This window comes from Cajanus cajan, chromosome 6, assembly GCF_000230855.2.
Source record: "Cajanus cajan strain Asha chromosome 6, NIPB_CcT2T_4, whole genome shotgun sequence".
NCBI lineage: Eukaryota > Viridiplantae > Streptophyta > Magnoliopsida > Fabales > Fabaceae > Cajanus > Cajanus cajan.
In genome coordinates, this window is record NC_138522.1 from 36,107,449 (window position 1) to 36,126,020 (window position 18,572).

Genomic DNA, 18,572 nt, shown 5'->3' on the forward strand with positions numbered 1-18,572 from the left:
AAATGATTTTTTAATATATTACATTATATATGTGAGTATTAATATATATATATATATATATATATATATATATATATATATATATATGATACAGAGAAAGTATTAAAGAAGTTTGTTGATTGTGTTGTTTTATGAAAAGATATGTGTCTTCATAAAAATATGTAATGAAGATAAATCATATTCTTTCACGAACGAATGTACGTTTTTGAAGGATTGTATCTCTCTTAATTACCAAAAAGAGATGATAAGATGAGCTACAATAATGAATGGTTATTACTCCTTAGGAAACATTGTTTCTCTTCACCACTAAATATAAAATAGTATCTATATAAAAACTAATATGCATGTAGAAAAAATAAAAGAACTTAACTGATTTCTTTTACGTCCAAATCACTTCCTTTTTCACCTTGTGCATGAAAAGGTCAAATTTTTTTATTTTTTATTTATAAACTATCATTGACAATAAGCTTGAGTGTGTGTATATAAGCCATATGCAAATATCGATCCCATTACTTCCTAAAAGGAATTCGCAATTACACTTAATTATTACTTCCATTAGAGACTTTGTTGCAAGCCATATCTTTTACCTTAAGAACACGATGGACTGAATAATATGCTTTGTTATGTGTTTTTTTGGGCAAACTACAATAATATTAATTAGGGCGAGCTTCACGCTGTGAAATCCACAAAAATTAGGGTTGACACATTATATTGTACCAAATGATATACTCCATTATTACTTGACTTTTTAACGAGTATTAATAATTTTGTTTGCTGTCGTGCAACCATTTGATAAAGAGGGTATTGACAAACACATGCACGCAAAAACACGAAGAAAAAAACTTTTGACAAAGAGATTGTGAATCAAAAGGACAGATTAAAAAAAAATAAGGCCATTGATTAGCCACGAATAGGCAATTGAGTGGGTAATCATGTGCGAAGTTCCATGGTGGGTAGGAGACATAGTCCTTCTCCAAAGTCCATGTCACATGATTTGTCGCACAATTTATATTTTTTTCCGATTATATTATGATTGGAAGCATGTCAAATTGGATTGAAGGTGGAATTTCTATAGACCACTTTTACAAGTGGTGCATGGTACACCATGAATTTTAACTATAAGATCTATTTAATCTAATAGCATATTATACACCTTGTCACACATGATTAAACTTTCCGAATTTTTTATTGAAGTTATTTTTTTTAAATTACCAAAAAAAAACACGTATTACGATGCACTAACGCAACTGCTATTGACGTTCGGAACAGGCCGTTTTGAAATCAGAATGGGCCGTTCCAGATGAAACAATAATACATGAATAATGGATCAGAACGAGCCGTTCTAGATGAAAAAAAAACACGTGAAGACTAGATCAGAACGGGCCGTTCCGAAATCAGAACGGCCCGTTTCAGATTCAAAAATAACATATGAATAGTTAAACCAGAACAGACCGTTCTGAATTCGAAACGGCCCAAGTAACATGTTGTTGTTACTGCATTTTTGGTGGGTCTAGGGTTCTCTTTACTTGGGTTTTACATGGATGACCATCTTTCTCATATTTTTGGTAGTATAAGAGTTTATATTGTTTGGTCTTGTATTATGGGCCTCAGTATAAGACTTTTTGGGTTTTAAGCTTATTAGGCCTAGTTTGGGCTTCATTCATAGGATGCTTGATGTCATTGAGGAAGGGGCTTCATATCTCACTCACGCTTAGCACCAAACTACCCGCACCTAATGTCATTGAGGCAAAAAGTCTCTTATGCTCTCGCATCTGGTATGAGAAAACTCACGCCCGACACTAATTAGGCAGAGGGCCTTTGTCTAAATTAGTTTAACGCCACATACATTAGCACCCAATGCAAATTGTAACACCCCAGTTTTTATTTCACTTTTTATTTATTTATTTTAATTGAGGGTATTTTGGTAAATTTATAAAGGTGATAGGGGTGATTCAGTAGCTTGGAACGGGCTGTTCCGGAATTGGAACCGGCCGTTCCAAACTACCAAAAGGTATGTGATTTAGTAGCTTGGAACGGGCCGTTCCAAACTACCAAATTGTATGTGAGGTAATAGCCCAGAACGGGCCGTTCTCAAGATGGAACGGGTCGTTCCGGACTATTAAATATGCCATTAACCCTAAATGGGAACGGGCTTGGAACGAGGCGTTCCCAAAATTATGGCCGTTGGGTGTAATTAATGCACACCAGAACGGGCCGTTCTGGTTTTAGAACGGGCCATTCTGGATATGATTTTTAGCCAGGGTTAAGGGTCCGGAACGGGCCGTTCCGGATTTGGAACGGGCCTTTCCGACGCAGAATGCCTATATATAGAGCTGTTTGCCACTCCCAAAAAGCACACCTCTCATTTCTGATTTCTTTTCTTCTGCTCTCTCTCTTCTTTCCTCTACTTTCTGCTTCAGACCGAGGGGAACCCAGCAAGGGAGATCAACCAGATCTAGTGTAGATTCAACTTCTACATATCTAGATTCAGCTTCTTCATATCCAGGTACGGGGGAAAAGGGAATTAATTATATGTAGAGTTACATGAGGAAATTGGGTAGAGGAAGAACCCTAATTTTATAATTATTTCTGTTTGAAGAATTATTGGTCTTATTTGATTATGTATGTATTTAGGAACATGGATATATGATTAATTGGTAAAAATGATGCTCTGGGAGAGAAAACGAAATTATAGAAAAGCGCCTGTAAGTTAGGTTGTGAAAAGTTGAATGATTTCTGTTTGAGGAATGAATGATCTCATTAGATTCTGTATGTGATGAGGATTATAAATATGCCAATAATTTGTAAGAATGATGATCTGGGAGAGAGAATGAAATTATAGAAAAGTGCCTGTAAGCTAAGTTTTGGAAAAATTAGAATATTTCTGTTTGAGAAATTAATGATCCCATTAGATTCTGTATGTTTTGAGGATTAGAAATACATATTTAATTTGTAAGAATGATGACCTGAGAGGAAGAACGAAACTGTAGAAAAGTGTCTGTGAGTTAGGTTTTGGAATAATTGAGAATTTTATCGTTTATGTTAAGATTGTATTAAAATTGATTATTATATTAATTTATGAATCTTATTGCTATATTACTTGATAAAAATTGATGACTTAGATGTGAATTGCTTGAGATGTGCGTATGGAATTGAATTATGAGATGTTGTGTGGAATGTGAATGAGATGTGATTGTGGTTCTTCACACCTATGACCAGGGGTGAGCACGGCCCGAGATTATTATGTGAGTATCGTGACCTTGGTTAACATGTCAGGGGTGAGCACGGCCCTAGGCTAGGGGTAACGTGACCTTGGCACAGTGTTATATCAGGGGTGAGCACGACTCTGGATTGTTACGTGGGTATCGTGACCTTGGTTAACATGTCAGGGGTGAGCACGGCCTTGGGATAGGGATAACGTGACCTTGGCATCGTTTTATATCAGGGGTGAGCACGGCCTGAGATTGTTAAATGGGTATCGTGACCTTGGTTAACATGTCAAGGGTGAACACGGCCCTAGGATAGGGATAACGTGACCTTGGCACAGTGTAATATCAGGGGTGAGCACGGCCTAAGATTGTTAAATGGGTAGCGTGACCTTGGAGAACATCCTAAACTTCATCTAACCACTCAACAAAATTAGTGCATTCAAAAGTGAAATTTGTTCATCCTTATTCTAGGCCTAGGATTAGGATTTTTATACTTGATTATTTTTTGATTCATGGACCTTGAGAATTTTGAAATTTGATAAGATAATATCGTATATTGACATTTATTAAAGATAAGATATGGTTCAAATTTTTCAAGATGGGTCTAAAGCCAACATCCTAAATTAGATTTCACCCTTTACTCCATATTAATACTTGTATAGATTTATCAAGTCGTAATATCGAGTTTAATCCAACTAAGATAATATCATATAGCTTATTTGACCTTTCTCATCTCATGTAGTTAGGTCAAATTATATCTAAGTTGGTACACAAAGTATATCTATTATGTACACCCTTGAGTAATATATATATATATATATATATATATATATATATATATATATATATATATATATATATATATAAAAGTAAGTAGTAAATATAAGTATTATAAATAGATGAGAAAAATATTTTTCATTTGTTTTAACACCGTTCACGTGATAACTAGGTTGGGCCTAATAGAGTAGATCCAAAATAAATTTTTTTTTTTATTGTTTTCCTTTCATCTTTAAAACAAGTAATGTTATTGTTATTTAATAAATATTTTATTTATATATTTTTTAAAGTATTATTAATTGTCAAAAAGTTATAAATTATTTTTTAATTCTTTTGTCATTTTTCTATTAATTTCTTCTGAATATTTTTTTCTATTATTTTCTTATAAATATCTTTTAATTCTTTTGTCATTCTTTATTGAATGTATTTTTTTTTATACCATTGATTACGTGAATTAAATGTTTCAAGTTTGTTTCAACTTATTTACTGTAGTATTTGAGTTTATAGTTACATTAAATGCTCAAATGAAGGATTTTATTTTCAATAATGATCTTATGATTCTTATCACACTTGGACAAGATTACTTCAATAAATATCTATGGTCTTATAAAAAAATAAAAATAAAAATTACAAATAAAACTATACATTTATTTATTGTATCAACTGTAAGATATTTTACAATAAAATATATGTTTTTATAAAAATTAAAAATTATATTTTTGAAACTGTTAATCACTCAAATTTATTTTCAATATAAAAATGATATACTCTATTTTCAATTTTTATTCTTTTAATTATTAAATTTATATGGTTTCAATCAATTATATTTTAATTTCTATTCATATTTGAATTTTATTTGAATTTAAAATTTCTCACATTTATATGCAAAATAATTGTCAGCTCTATCTTTCACTGAAGGTTTCAACATGAATTGAATCCCATATTTTTAGAAATGTTATTTAATATTTTTTAAAATTAAATTAAAATTATAAAATTTTGCAAATCACACTTTTTATGTAATGAATCTCATTCATACTTTTGTAATTTTTAATAATTTTTATAAAAAATAAATAGTAGATTAAAAAATAAGTTCAAAAGTGTACTGGAACCTTATTAATTCTTTTTGGTTGGTGATTAGTAATATTCACTCTAGGTGTAGCTCTTTACACGAATGCATGTGAACATAAAAGGAAACAGACAACGAAACCAAAAAGGAAAGAAAAAAAATCTCAAAATCTTATTCTAATTAATTACAAGTTTAAATAAAAATATAAAGAAACAAAATGCAAAATATTAAAAGAATTTACTAGTGATGTACTGTAGAACACTTTTACATCATCATCTATTATATATAAATGATAATTATTTTTTTTACATTTACAGTAATTAACTTAAAACTAAAAGTCATATAAATGATAATTTTTTATTAACAATGTGTGTGATCATTAAATTCATAGTAATTTATAGAAGTATATATAAAATACGATAATTATTTTAATTTGGGTCATTTTTCCGTGTCACTATCACTCATTTAGAATTGCATGTTACCGATGAAACGAGAAAAGGAAAAATGATAGTGATACGCAATAATTTTCAAAGAGGACTTTGGTGATCATCGGAAGCTCTTAACTTAGTGGATCGTGTTAGGTAACATATAAATAATGAGAAGGAAAAAAAAAAGTTATTCATTAACGGGGTAAAATAATTTTACACAGCATTTAATGATAAATTATTATTTATGATAAATTTATTAATTTTTATAAATTTATTTTAAAAGTCATACTAACAAACCATTAGGATTAGTTTAGTGGTTAGGTAATGAGAAGTTGTGCTTAGTTATAAGCACGAGGATATAAATTCATTTTTCATTACGACTATATTTTTTTTATAAAAAAAAGCCATACTAACAATATTTTTTTTATTAATCCATGATATAGAAAATATTTATACCGACGGTGTATGATGGTTAAACACATAAAGAAGATGTAAATGTTCTTTAAACTTTTGGTTTGTGCCTAATCCTATCCTAACCATTATCTAATCTTAAGAATGCCGAATATAAAATATAAAAGTGAGACGAAAGAGAAGGGATGGAAAGCGATTTAAAAACATTTTTCAAGAAGATTCAGCATTACATGACAAAAAGTGATGGAAACAATAAATAAGGCTAAATGATCAATTTGGTGCAGTTTTACAAATTATTTACTAAAATGGGGTTGTTTTGAAATATATTACATCTTTGGGGTTGTTTTCTACGGTATCGCTATGACCCATAATGACACCAGTGACACGTGAATTTTTTTTTGAGGGCTGGGTTGGGCCGGATTCCCTGCGACAAAGTCGCTATGGGCTCATTCAACATCTTTAATAGACTAAAAAAAAACACGTGGTCCATAGCGACACAGTAAAAAAAAAAAAAGCAATATAAGTTAAAAATACAAAAGTAATAAATAAAATATGAAAAAGTAAATTATTTTTGGTTTTTAAAAATTAATAAATAAAATATGAAAAAAGTTATAAAAAAATTATAAAAACAAAACGTCAAAAAAAAAACAAATATGTTATTATTTCATTTATAAAATTAAAACAACAAATATTGTAAAATTAAAAAAAAAATTAAAAAAAGGCTCCATGGCCCATAGCGAATTCAATTTAAAAAATTTAAAAATTAAAAAATAAAGGCACCATGGCTTATAGCGACTTGAATTTTAAATTTCAGAAAATAATATAAGTTATTTATTTGTTATTTATTTAATTTTATAAATGTTATTTATAATTTTAATTAATTATAAAAACTAAACGTAAAAAAATATAAATAAGTTATTATTTGATTTTTAAAATTAAATAAACAAATATTGTAATATTTAAAAAATATTAAAAAAAAGGCTCATTGGCCCATAGTGACTTCAATTTAAAAAATTAAAAAAATTTAAAAAAAAAGGCTCCACGGCCCATAGCGACTTAAATTTTTTTAAAATTTCAGAAAATAATATACGTTATTTATGTGTTATTTATTTTATTTTATAAATGTTATTTATAATTTTAATTAATTACAAATACTAAATGTAAAAAAAATATAAATAAGTTATTATTTGATTTTTAAAATTAAATAAACAAATATTGTAATATTTAAAAATTTTTAAAAAAAAGCCTCCTTGGCCCATAGCGACTTCAATTTAAAAAATTAAAAAAATTTAAAAAAAAAAGGCTCCATGGCCCATAGCGACTTCAATTTTTTTAAAATTTAAAAAAATAATATATTTATTATTTATTTTATTTTATAAATGTTATTTATAATTTTAATTAATTATAGAAACTGTAAAAAAAAATATAAATAAGTTATTATTTGATTTTTAAAATTAAATAAACAGATATTGTAATATTTAAAAAAAATTTAAAAAAAAAGGCTCCTTGACCCATAGCGATTTCAATTTAATAAATAAAAAAAAAATTTAAAAAAAAGGATCCATGGCCCATAGCGACTTCAATTTTTTTAAATTTTATTAAATAATTTATGTTAATTATTTTATTTTATAAATGTTAATTATAATTTTAATTAATTATAAAAACTAAACGTAAAAAAATATAAATAAGTTATTATTTGATTTTAAAAATTAAATAAACAAATATTGGAATATTTAAAAAAATTTAAAAAAAAAGGTTCCTTGGCCCATAGCGACTTCAATTTTTTTTAAATTTTATTAAATAATTTATGTAGATGTCGCTATAGGTGATTGAGACTCTTGTAGTATATATCCCCCCTCCGTTATGGTAAATCACATCGATATCTCAATTGCAATTGTTATTTTTGTTACTGTATTTGTTATTTATCCACTAAGTCAGTCTGGTTGGTTCTTTGCTCCTGTTAATTTGAGTTTTAGATTCTTATTTATGATTGAAATTTTTGTAGTTTAAATAAGTTCTATGTATTTGTACTAATATTTTAATTTTTCTGCAGATATTATGGATCAAATTATAGCTTATATTTACACTGGAAGGATGTATGAAAGTTCAGAAGGTGTAACATTTGATGGACCAAAAAAAAGGATGTATATTAAACGAGGTTTAACTTTGGATATATTAAAGAGAATGATTCACAACAAATTTCGTTTTAAGTCAAATCAAGTTATATTATCTGTAACTTATAGATTTGTTGTTTCACAGCATGATGAGAACAAATATTCTTCATTGGAATTGAGTGACGATGATGATGTACAATGCATGATAGAAGATTTTATGGGTCAGAATGTGATGCCAATAATGGAATTACATGCTAAATAGGTAACTCAGAATCTTCAACAATTTCGTTAGAAAATTTGTCAATTGAACGATCACCGGTGATGACAAGAGACGAAGATGAAGATGACGAAGATGATGAAGACTATCATGTTTCATTGTCATATGAAAGCATTGATGAATCAAATGAAGATGAAATAGATAATTGTGAAGCATCTGATAGTGACGTGGAGTCAGATGCTATTGTTCAAAGTCCAATGGTTGAACCAATTTCAATGTATCCATCTACTGAAGGTAACATTTGAAAATTAAATTTGTCAATAATTTATGTTACTGTATTAATAAATTTGGTTTAAATTTTATTTGTCAATAATTTGTGTTATTCGTTTAAAAAATTTAGTTTAAATTTACATTATTGAATTTAAAATATTTACTATGATTAAATTAGGTGAAAGTCAATTTTGGGGTAATTTACCTCACTACACTAATATCAATTGGAGTCATCCAGATGAAGAAGAAATCACAGGGATGGATGTGGCTAATAATTGGTCTATTAGCCAAGATTTATATGTTGGATTGGAGTTTGAGAATAAAGATGCAGTAAAAAATGCAGTAAAGCAAAATGCAATGAGAATGCATCAGAGTTTTTATGTGGTTGAATCGAAAAAGACAAAGTGGGTTGTTAGATGTCCAAATGCACATGATGGATGTGGATGATACATGAGAGCTATTGAGTCAAAGAAATCTGACAAGTGGAAAGTGACTCAATGGGTGGACGTCATACATGTTTGAACATGTCTTTGTCACAAGATCATAATAAGTTAGATTCTGAGCTAATTGCATCATTTATACAAGGTAAGTTCTGCAACTGCAACTTATAATATTATATTAATAATAATTTATATCATTGATTTTGAATATTTAATATGTAGGAATGGTTAACCAAGATCCAGCAATCAAGATTAGCCTTATCCAAGAGAGAATAACATCTCAAACTAGGTTTAAGATATCTTATAGGAAGGCTTGGATGACTAAACAAAAAGCAATTATTAAAATATTTGGTGATCGGGAAGAATCTTATGCTTTTTTACCTCGGTGGCTTAAATACATGAAGGAAATTGCGCCAAGATCCTTTTATGATCTGTGTCATGATGAGTTTTTCGTTGGTAATCGTTGTGATCGTGGTTACCGTCAGTTTCACAGGTTATTTTGGACATTCAAGCCGTGTTGTGATGCATTTGATTATTGTAAACCCCTGATACAAGTTGATGACACTCATCTATATGGCAAGTATCGAGGCACATTGCTCATTGCCACAACACAGGATGGTAATAACAATGTTCTTCCTCTAGCATTTGTTGTGGTGGAAGGAGAAACATTAATCTGAAAAAAATAAAAAAAATAACAGTTGTAACAAATATAAAATAAATATTATATTTAATTAAATTTTACTGGCAGATTTAATAAATTTAATTTCCAAAAAATTAATTTATTTTTTTTACAATAATTTATTTTATAAACATTATTTTTTCACTACAAACAGATAAATAAAATAATTTAAAAATATTTTAATTTTCAAAATTAAATAATATAACAGATAATTTAAATAACTAATTATAATCAAAATTCAAATAAATAACACAGAATCCAAATAAATAATTTATATATAAATTAAATTTATTAATTCAAATAAACTAATTATAATCAGAAAAAATTACACAGAATCAAAATAAATAATTTTAAATAACAGTTGAAACAGTTATAAATAACTTAAAATAAATATTATATTTAATTAAATTTTGCTGGCAGATTTAATAAAATTAATTTCTTAATTCAAATAAACCAAATATAATCAGAAAAAATTAATTAAATTATCAGTTATAAAATAAATATGATTAATTAAATAAAATTAAATGGCAGATTTAAGAAAATTATTTTACGAATAATTGTATTCTTTTTTTAAAAAAATAATTTATTTTATAAACAATATTTTTTCACTACAAATTAATTTGCAATTAACTCGGATTATTTATAAAATTAATTTACATATATTTTTTTACATTTTTTATTTTATATAAATAACTAATATAACAGATAAATAAATTAATTTAAAAATAAATAAAATTTAAAAATTAAATAATATAACAGATAAATAAAATAATTTAACAGATAATTAATGTTGCATAAATAACACAGAATCCAAATAAATAATTTAAATATAAAATAAATTTATTAATTCAAATAAACTAATTATAATTAGAAAAAACTAAATAAATTATCAGTTATAACCAACTTAAAATAAATATGATTAAACAGAAACAAAATACAGAATTAAAAAATAAATAACAATTATTAACTAAATAAAATATGCAAAGTTAAATACCATATAGCGACTTTTAAATATTATAAAAAAAATATAAGCTAAAAATAAAATTTACCTCAAACGAAGAAACTCACGAGCAGCAGAAATCCAAATAAATAAATACCTAACTAAAAGGTAAAAATTAATATTAACCTAAATGTAAAATAAATATAAAATATTTAATAAAATAAAATTATGAAAAGTAAAAAAGAAAGAAGAGAAACTTACAGATAATATTTACAGATAATATTTCTGTATTTTTCTAAAATATTTTTATTAAGTGATTTCTTTTGGATTTTACCTGAAATTTTTTATAATTTATTTATTAAATTTTATATTTATAAAATAGTATTATAATTTATTTGAAGAACGACGCTATGGACCATAGTGCCTAGGTGGCGCTATGGGCCATAGCGCCCCACTTTTATTTTTTTCAATTATTATTTTATAGTTTAATTATTATTTTTTAACAAAATTTATTTTTTATTTTTCTTATATTACGTTATTTTTATTCGTTTTTTCTTCACATAATTTTTTTATATTTTTAAATTTATATTAATATATTTTTTATATTATTTATATAAATGTGGTGTTATAGGCTATAGCGATTTCAGTTTTAGCCGGATTTTTTGAGACTCCAGCAGCTACAGCAACTCTACTAATATGGTGTTCACTGGTGTTGCTATGGACCATAGCGACACCGTAGAAAACAGCCTCAAAAATGTAATATATTTCAAAACAACCTCATTTTAATAAGTAATTTGTAAAAATGCTCTAAAATGGTCGTTTAGCCATAAAACAACCGTTCGAGTCATTGTTCACTAAGAAGAGGAAGTAATATTATAACAAGATCTTTAAGGTTTTACAAATAACGACCATTAATCAATCATGAGAGCGCTCTTACGGTGAATATATATGAATTTTATTTTATTTAAATATTACTAAAAATTAATATTTTGTATATTACCTGCAACTTTATTTTTCACAATACCAAGCACCTTTTTTTTTCTTCTACGAAACCCATTTCCCCAAACCTAACCTCCTTATGTAGTTATATATATATATATTAACTTATAGATTTTTTTTTAATTATTTTACTCTTCTATAAATACTTCTGAAAAATAAACTTAGAATGCCCTTTTTAAGAAGTATTCTGGACCGACTTTGGGCCCATTATAGGGATGTGGATTTCTGAATTCATGCATAATCTGGCAAATGGTTATGCTTGTGGCTCTCCAATTATTAATTATTAAATATCTTGAATTATGCTTTCTTAAAAATGTTTGTTACGCGAAAAAAATTATATTTACAAATTATGAAATTATAAATTTTGGAATAATAATTTTTAAGAATTATAAAAATCTATTTAGTTGATCATAAATATTTTTTATCATATATTTAAATATTATTTGAGGATCATGAATTTTTATTGTATTAAATAAATAAATAAAGATAACATAACATTTTTACTCCATTAAAATTTAAAAGTTAACTTTTGACCTCTCTTATGAACATCATTTCGTGGAAAATCTATGCAGAATCTATTTATGAGAAACAATGTTTAAGGTTTAGGATTTCTTAAGAAATAATGTTTTTTAAGAAAGTTATTTTTTAAATAATAAATCAAACACAAGAAACTAAAATTCTTGATGTCAGATTTTCCTAAAAGTAAAATAAAATTGTGTACCAAATACTCCCTGAATGTAATGAAAGTCTAGTTCTTATTTTTTTATATTATTTGAATAACTATAATATTAATATGAAATATATATTATTAAAAATAATGATTAATTTTCGTTAAAGATTGTATTCTTGTATTTGATATGAAAGTTGAACAATAACGCCCATATATTTAAATTTATTAATTTGTATTTTTTGCAATTTATTCAAATTCCTAATATTCACATATGCTTAATTATATTTTAGTTCGATCTCCTGCTATTGCGTTTGTACACTTTTGATCTTCTATGATTTAATTGCGTTGTTTGGGTTTAAGTTTCATATTTACAGTTATATCCATTTATCATGATTTCGTCTAATATTTAAAGAATTAGTTTGTGTTAAAAATTTAGAATGATATGACAGCAAATATATATAATATACCTACTAAAGACACAGAATATTTGAATTATGTGACTCAAAAGGTGCTCCAATTGTATTGAATTAATTATCATGTTATGATGTTTGTGGATAAATTTTTTTTTTTGACAGCAATAAATAACAAAAGAAACGTCTTTCTACTTACAGCAAATTAATAACTTAAATATGATTTTAAATTTGAGAAAATTTGAAGAACCTATTTAGTGCAATTAGAACTTGAGAGATGAAAATCAACGATTATTATACCAGAAATATAAATAAAGTAGTTAAGCCATAATAATATCTCTTTAAAATATGGTGTGATCATGTAGCCACTCTCGCATGGCTACATATACCTTCCCACCTGTGCAACTGGATCTTTTCTGCAGCTAAATTCTGTACCATCGATCGATTTGGCTCCAAACCAGTTCTTCTTGCGGTCATGTCAATGTATTTTTTTTATAATATGGTCATAGTACAGTAAAATAATTAACAATATAATTGGCATGATTTACTTAAACAGTTGACAAGAGGATACGAGTGGTAGCTGGCATATGATTTCTTTCAATCTTTAATCAAATTATTTTATTTAGCAAATTGAGATGTAAGAAACGAATCATTCTAACCCAAAACTAATATCCACTTAGTTAAAAAATCCCCATGCCAGTTGCTAGCTTCTACTTGTTATGTACAGCCCTCAATTCTGCCACAAATGATGTTCCTAATTTACTTGCAACAAACAATAACATTTTCACATAGTGATCACATACCAAATGCATCAATATTATCATATCAGTAAGTAGTAACACACAAGTTATTAAGTATTAATATTAATTATATGCTAATCTTTTCCAAAGGATCAGACTTGAATATATATAGTTATCTATCCTTGTTGAGCTCTAAGTCGAATCTCGTCCAAGCCACTTTTATCAGCAAAACGTGTCTTCTGCTGAACTTGGAAGTAGTCTTGGTACTTGAACCTTCTAAACAATGGCTTTTCTTTCTCCAACAGCTCCGGTGCAGGTCCAATTTCCTTATCTAATGCAGGTCCATTTGCCACCACAAGACTCATCCTAGTTTCCTTGTTGTTGAGAGTCGCTCGGTGTAGCACACTCTCGTACCTCCCATTACTCAACCTATAATACCATAGAAACAAAGGGTTGCAACAGATCAAGACTTTTTGACCAAAGTAGGGTCGTTGACCAAGTTATTTACCTAAATGGGCTGTTTTGAATTTATTTACGCCTTTGGGACTGTTTACAACGGTGTCGCTATGGCCCATAGCGACACCAATGTCACGTGGCTTTTTTTTTTTTGGCGGAGGAATGGCTGGAATGAGCCACAACAGTGTCGCTATGGGCTGGACCAACACAGTTTGTGAGCCAACAAAGATGGTGTAGCCCATAGCGACACCATTTAAGAAAAAAAAACAAAAAAAACTGAAATAATTTAAATGTAACCTTAAAATAATCAACTGAGTATACTTATTATATATTTATAAAAAAAAATTTATTTCAAAACGTAATTTTAAAAAATAGATTTAATTATTTATATAAGTGGCGCTGTGGCCTATAGCGACACAGAGTCGCTGTGGCCCACAGCGCCACTAATTAAATTTTTTTTTTTTAGTTATTAACTTATTTTGTTTGGAAATTTGTTTAATTTATATTTAGCACTTAAATATTAATTTGTAATTAAAAAGTTTATTTTTCTGTAATTTATATTGTTTTTGTATATATATTTTTGTCCTTTTAAATAATTCTAATTAGGCGCTGTGGCTTACAGCGACTGTTAGTGTCGCTGTGGCCCACAGCGCCAGTAATTTTTTTTTTTTTAGTTATTAACTTATTTTGTTTGGAAATTTGTTTAATTTATATTTAGCACTTAAATATTAATTTGTAATTATAAAGTTTATTTTTCTGTAATTTATATTGTTTTTGTATATATATTTTTGTCCTTTTAAATAATTTTAAATAGGCGCTGTGGCCTATAGCGATTGTTAGTGTCGCTGTGGCCCACAGCGCCAGTAATTTTTTTTTTAGTTATTAACTTATTTTGTTTGGAAATTTGTTTAATTTATATTTAGCACTTAAATATTAATTTGTAATTATAAAGTTTATTTTTCTGTAATTTATATTGTTTTTGTATATATATTTTTGTCCTTTTAAATAATTCTAAATAGGCGTTGTGGCCTACAACGACTCCTAGTGTCGCTGTGGGCCACAGCGACAATATCACTATATATACCCCCCTAGCTACGTTTTTTTCACAGTTGAAATCATATACTTATTAGTTACGTTTTGGTTGATTTAAATCTCTGAGCTAGTTATGTTTGTTTCTGATTCGGTGAGTATAATTTTGTTTTTTTTAAGATATAAATTGTAGGTATTTGCACTAATTAATTTTTTGTTGTTGCAGATATTATGGATCAAATGATTGCTTATATTTACACTGGAAAGATGTATGAGGGTGCTGAAGGTGTAACATTTGATGGACCAAAAAAAGGAATGTATATTAAACGAGGTATCACTTTGGATATATTAAAGAGAAGGATTCACAACAAATTTAATCTTAACTCAAATCAAGTGATATTATCTGTAAGTTACAGATTTTTAGTTTCACAAGGTGATAACAACATATATTCTTCATTGGAATTGAGTGACGATGATGATGTACAATGCATGATAGAAGCATTTCAGAGCCAGAATGTGATGCCAATAATGGAATTATATGCTGAAATAGGTATGCAAGAATCTTCTACTTTTTCATTAGAAAATTTGTCAATTCAACGATCACCTTTGATCACAAGAGATGAAGATGAAGATGACGATGAAGATGAAGACTATCATGTTTCATCATCATATGAAAGCATTGATGAATCGAATGAAGATGAAATTGATAATTGTGAACCATCTGATGATGAGGTGCAGCCGGATGTTCTTGTTAATAGTCCAATGGTTGAACCAATTTCAATGTATCCACCTACTGAAGGTAACATCGGAAAATTAAATTTGTCAATAATTTGTTATTTGTTTAAAATAAATTGTTGAAATTGATTTTATGGAAATTAATAAATTCATTATTATTAAAATAGGTGGAAGTCAATTTTGGGGTAATTTACCCCACTACACTAACATCAATTGGAATCATCCCGATGAAGAAGATATCCCAGGGATGGATGTCGGTAGTACTTGGTCAATTGGGCAAGATTTATATGTGGGGTTGGAGTTTGAGAATAAAGATGCAGTTAAAAATGCAGTCAAGCAAAATGCAATGAGAATGCATCAAAGTTTTTATGTGGTTGAGTCGAAAAAGACTAAGTGGGTTGTTAGATGTCCAAATGCACATGATGGATGTGGATGGTACATGAGAGCTATTGAGTCAAAGAGATCTGATAAGTGGACAGTGACTCAGTGGGGTGGACGCCATACGTGTTTGAACATGTCTTTGTCCCAAGATCATGCTAAGTTAGATTCTGAGTTAATTGCAACATTCATACAAGGTAAGTTCTGCAAAGTTTATCGTTTATATTAATAATAATTTCTGTTAGTGTTTACTAATATTTAATATGTAGGAATGGTTAACCAAGATCCATCAATCAAGATTAGCCTTATCCAAGAGAGAATAACATCTCAAACTGGGTTTAAAATATCTTATAGAAAGGCTTGGATGGCGAAACAAAAAGCAATTGTTAACATTTTTGGAGATTGGGAAGAATCGTATGCTTATTTACCTCGATGGCTGCAATACATGAAAGAAATTGCTCCAGTGTCATTTTATGATCTGTGTCATGATGAGTTTTTTGTTGGTAATCGTTGTCATCGTGGTTACCGTCAATTTCACAGATTATTCTAGACATTCAAGCCGTGTTGTGATGCCTTTAATTTTTGTAAACCGTTGATACAAGTTGATGGCACTCATCTATATGGCAAGTATCGAGGTACATTGCTCATTGCTACAACTTAAGATGGTAATAACAACGTTCTTCCTCTTGCATTTGCTGTGTTGAAGGAGAAACATTACTTGCGTGGTCGTGGTTCTTGTCTCATTTGCGGTTACATGTTACAAACAAAGAAGGGATATGTTTAATATCTGATCGACATCGTAGCATTAAATCAGCCATTGACAATGAGGCAATTGGTTGGAGACCGCCAAATGCATATCACAAGTACTGCATTAGGCACATTGCAAGTAATTTTAATACTCGATTCAAGGATGTGAAACTTAAACAAAAGCTTGTGAAGTTAGGTACGTATTGTTATTTTAAAATTTTTAATCATTTGTAAATATTTTATTGTGCATTATTTATAATTTGTGCATTATTTATAATTTGTATGCAGGGTATACACCGTGTAAGCACATTTTTGATCGCAATTTGCAAAAGTTTTGTGAATCTAACCCTGATGTTCAAAGGTGGATAGGAGCTATATCAAAAGACAAATGGAGTATGGCATATGATGCAGATGGTCGAAGATATGGTCACATGACAACAAATTTGTCTGAATGTGTTAACAAGGTGTTAAAGGATTGTAGAAATCTCCCTATCACTGCATTAGTTCGGTCGACGTATACCAGGTGCGCTGAGTATTTTAGTAATCGTGGTAGTCGTGCTTTAGCCGATGTTTCATCTGGGAAGGTCTTCGTTTCAAAGTTGGTTGAAGCTTTACAAAAAAATCAAGAAGAGGCTTGTTCCCACCAAGTTTGTAGATACGACATTGAATCTTCAAAATTTGAGGTTCAAGAGGCATTTGATCCAATAACACAAACAGGAGGGAAGAAATGGGTAGTGAATTTAAAGGAACGATACTGTCAATGCGGAAAGTTTATAGCATTTCATTATCCTTGTTCTCATGTTATAGCTGCATGTGGTGTTGTTAGCATTGATTACTACCAGTTTATAGATCCTGTTTATACCAGTGATTATGTTTTAAAAGCCTACTCTGGTCCGTGGGAACCAATCGGAAATGAAGACTTAATCCCTCCGAGTAATGAGGATTGGATACTTGTCCCAGATCCAACATCAGTGCGCGGGAAAGGGAGACCGAAATCCACAAGAATTAGAAACGAAATGGATTGGGTTGAGAGCTCACAACGACGACCAAAATGTAGCATATGCAAACAAGAGGGTCACAACAGGCGCAATTGTCCATCTAAGTCTAATAATCAGTCGATAAGTTTTGAAGATGTTTAGAATTTGTTAAACATATTGTAATTAGTAATGTGTATTCATGATGGTCATTGTATAACATAATGTAATTACTATTGTCTATTGATAATTATACAAAATCTACTCATCATCGTCTTCCTCATCTTCCTGATGATGATGCCCTCTATCAGTAGCAGGAGTTAGAATACACCGTCGTCGTCTTTCCCTTGCAGCCCTTTGAGGATTTCTTCGAACACATCTTTGTTCTGGCGGTGATGGGTGATGACTAGCCTCTGCAGAAAATTGTGGACGCAAATCAACACCTGCAACGTCATATTTGACACAAATTATTAATATTGATATAATTATAAGAAGAAAAGAATAACAAAATAATAAAATATGAGTAGACCTGATGTATAAGTACGACTGATATAATCATGATCATACGGAATATGAAAAGGTGCTTCCTGACTCGATTGTGTGGCATCCTGTGGCATACTTGGCTGTGGAGTCATTAAAGGGGAATGCCCAAAAATATGATCCATCATTTCTGATGACATAGTTGGTTCCGGTGATGAGTCTAAACCAAGTGACTCACAGATATGTGTAGTAGTCATCGGAACTGATGTCTCAAAACCTGGAGGGCGAGGTGGAGTGTACCAATATGTGTATTGGGACTGTGATGGATAAGTGGGCTCCTGAGAAGGAATATAATATAACCCTGCTGCTCTGTCTGGCACTGTAGGGTACATCTGATCCATCG

General features: G+C 28.9%; 2 protein-coding genes across 2 annotated transcripts; both read left to right on the forward strand.

Moving 5' to 3' along the window:
* Positions 1 to 9,016: 9,016 nt before the first annotated feature.
* On the forward strand, positions 9,017 to 9,609 carry LOC114916911 (uncharacterized). Its single transcript, XM_083076181.1, has 2 exons — positions 9,017 to 9,077; positions 9,155 to 9,609. The coding sequence occupies exons 1-2, from the start codon at positions 9,017 to 9,019 to the stop codon at positions 9,607 to 9,609; spliced, it is 516 nt and encodes a 171-aa protein (XP_082932307.1).
* Positions 9,610 to 13,988: 4,379 nt separating this feature from the next.
* Positions 13,989 to 17,854, forward strand: LOC145958673 (uncharacterized). The gene is made up of 8 exons (XM_083076182.1): positions 13,989 to 14,040; positions 15,082 to 15,172; positions 15,272 to 15,405; positions 15,553 to 15,654; positions 15,824 to 16,165; positions 16,238 to 16,471; positions 16,675 to 16,911; positions 17,004 to 17,854. The coding sequence occupies exons 1-8, from the start codon at positions 13,989 to 13,991 to the stop codon at positions 17,852 to 17,854; spliced, it is 2,043 nt and encodes a 680-aa protein (XP_082932308.1).
* The last annotated feature ends 718 nt before the right edge of the window (positions 17,855 to 18,572 follow it).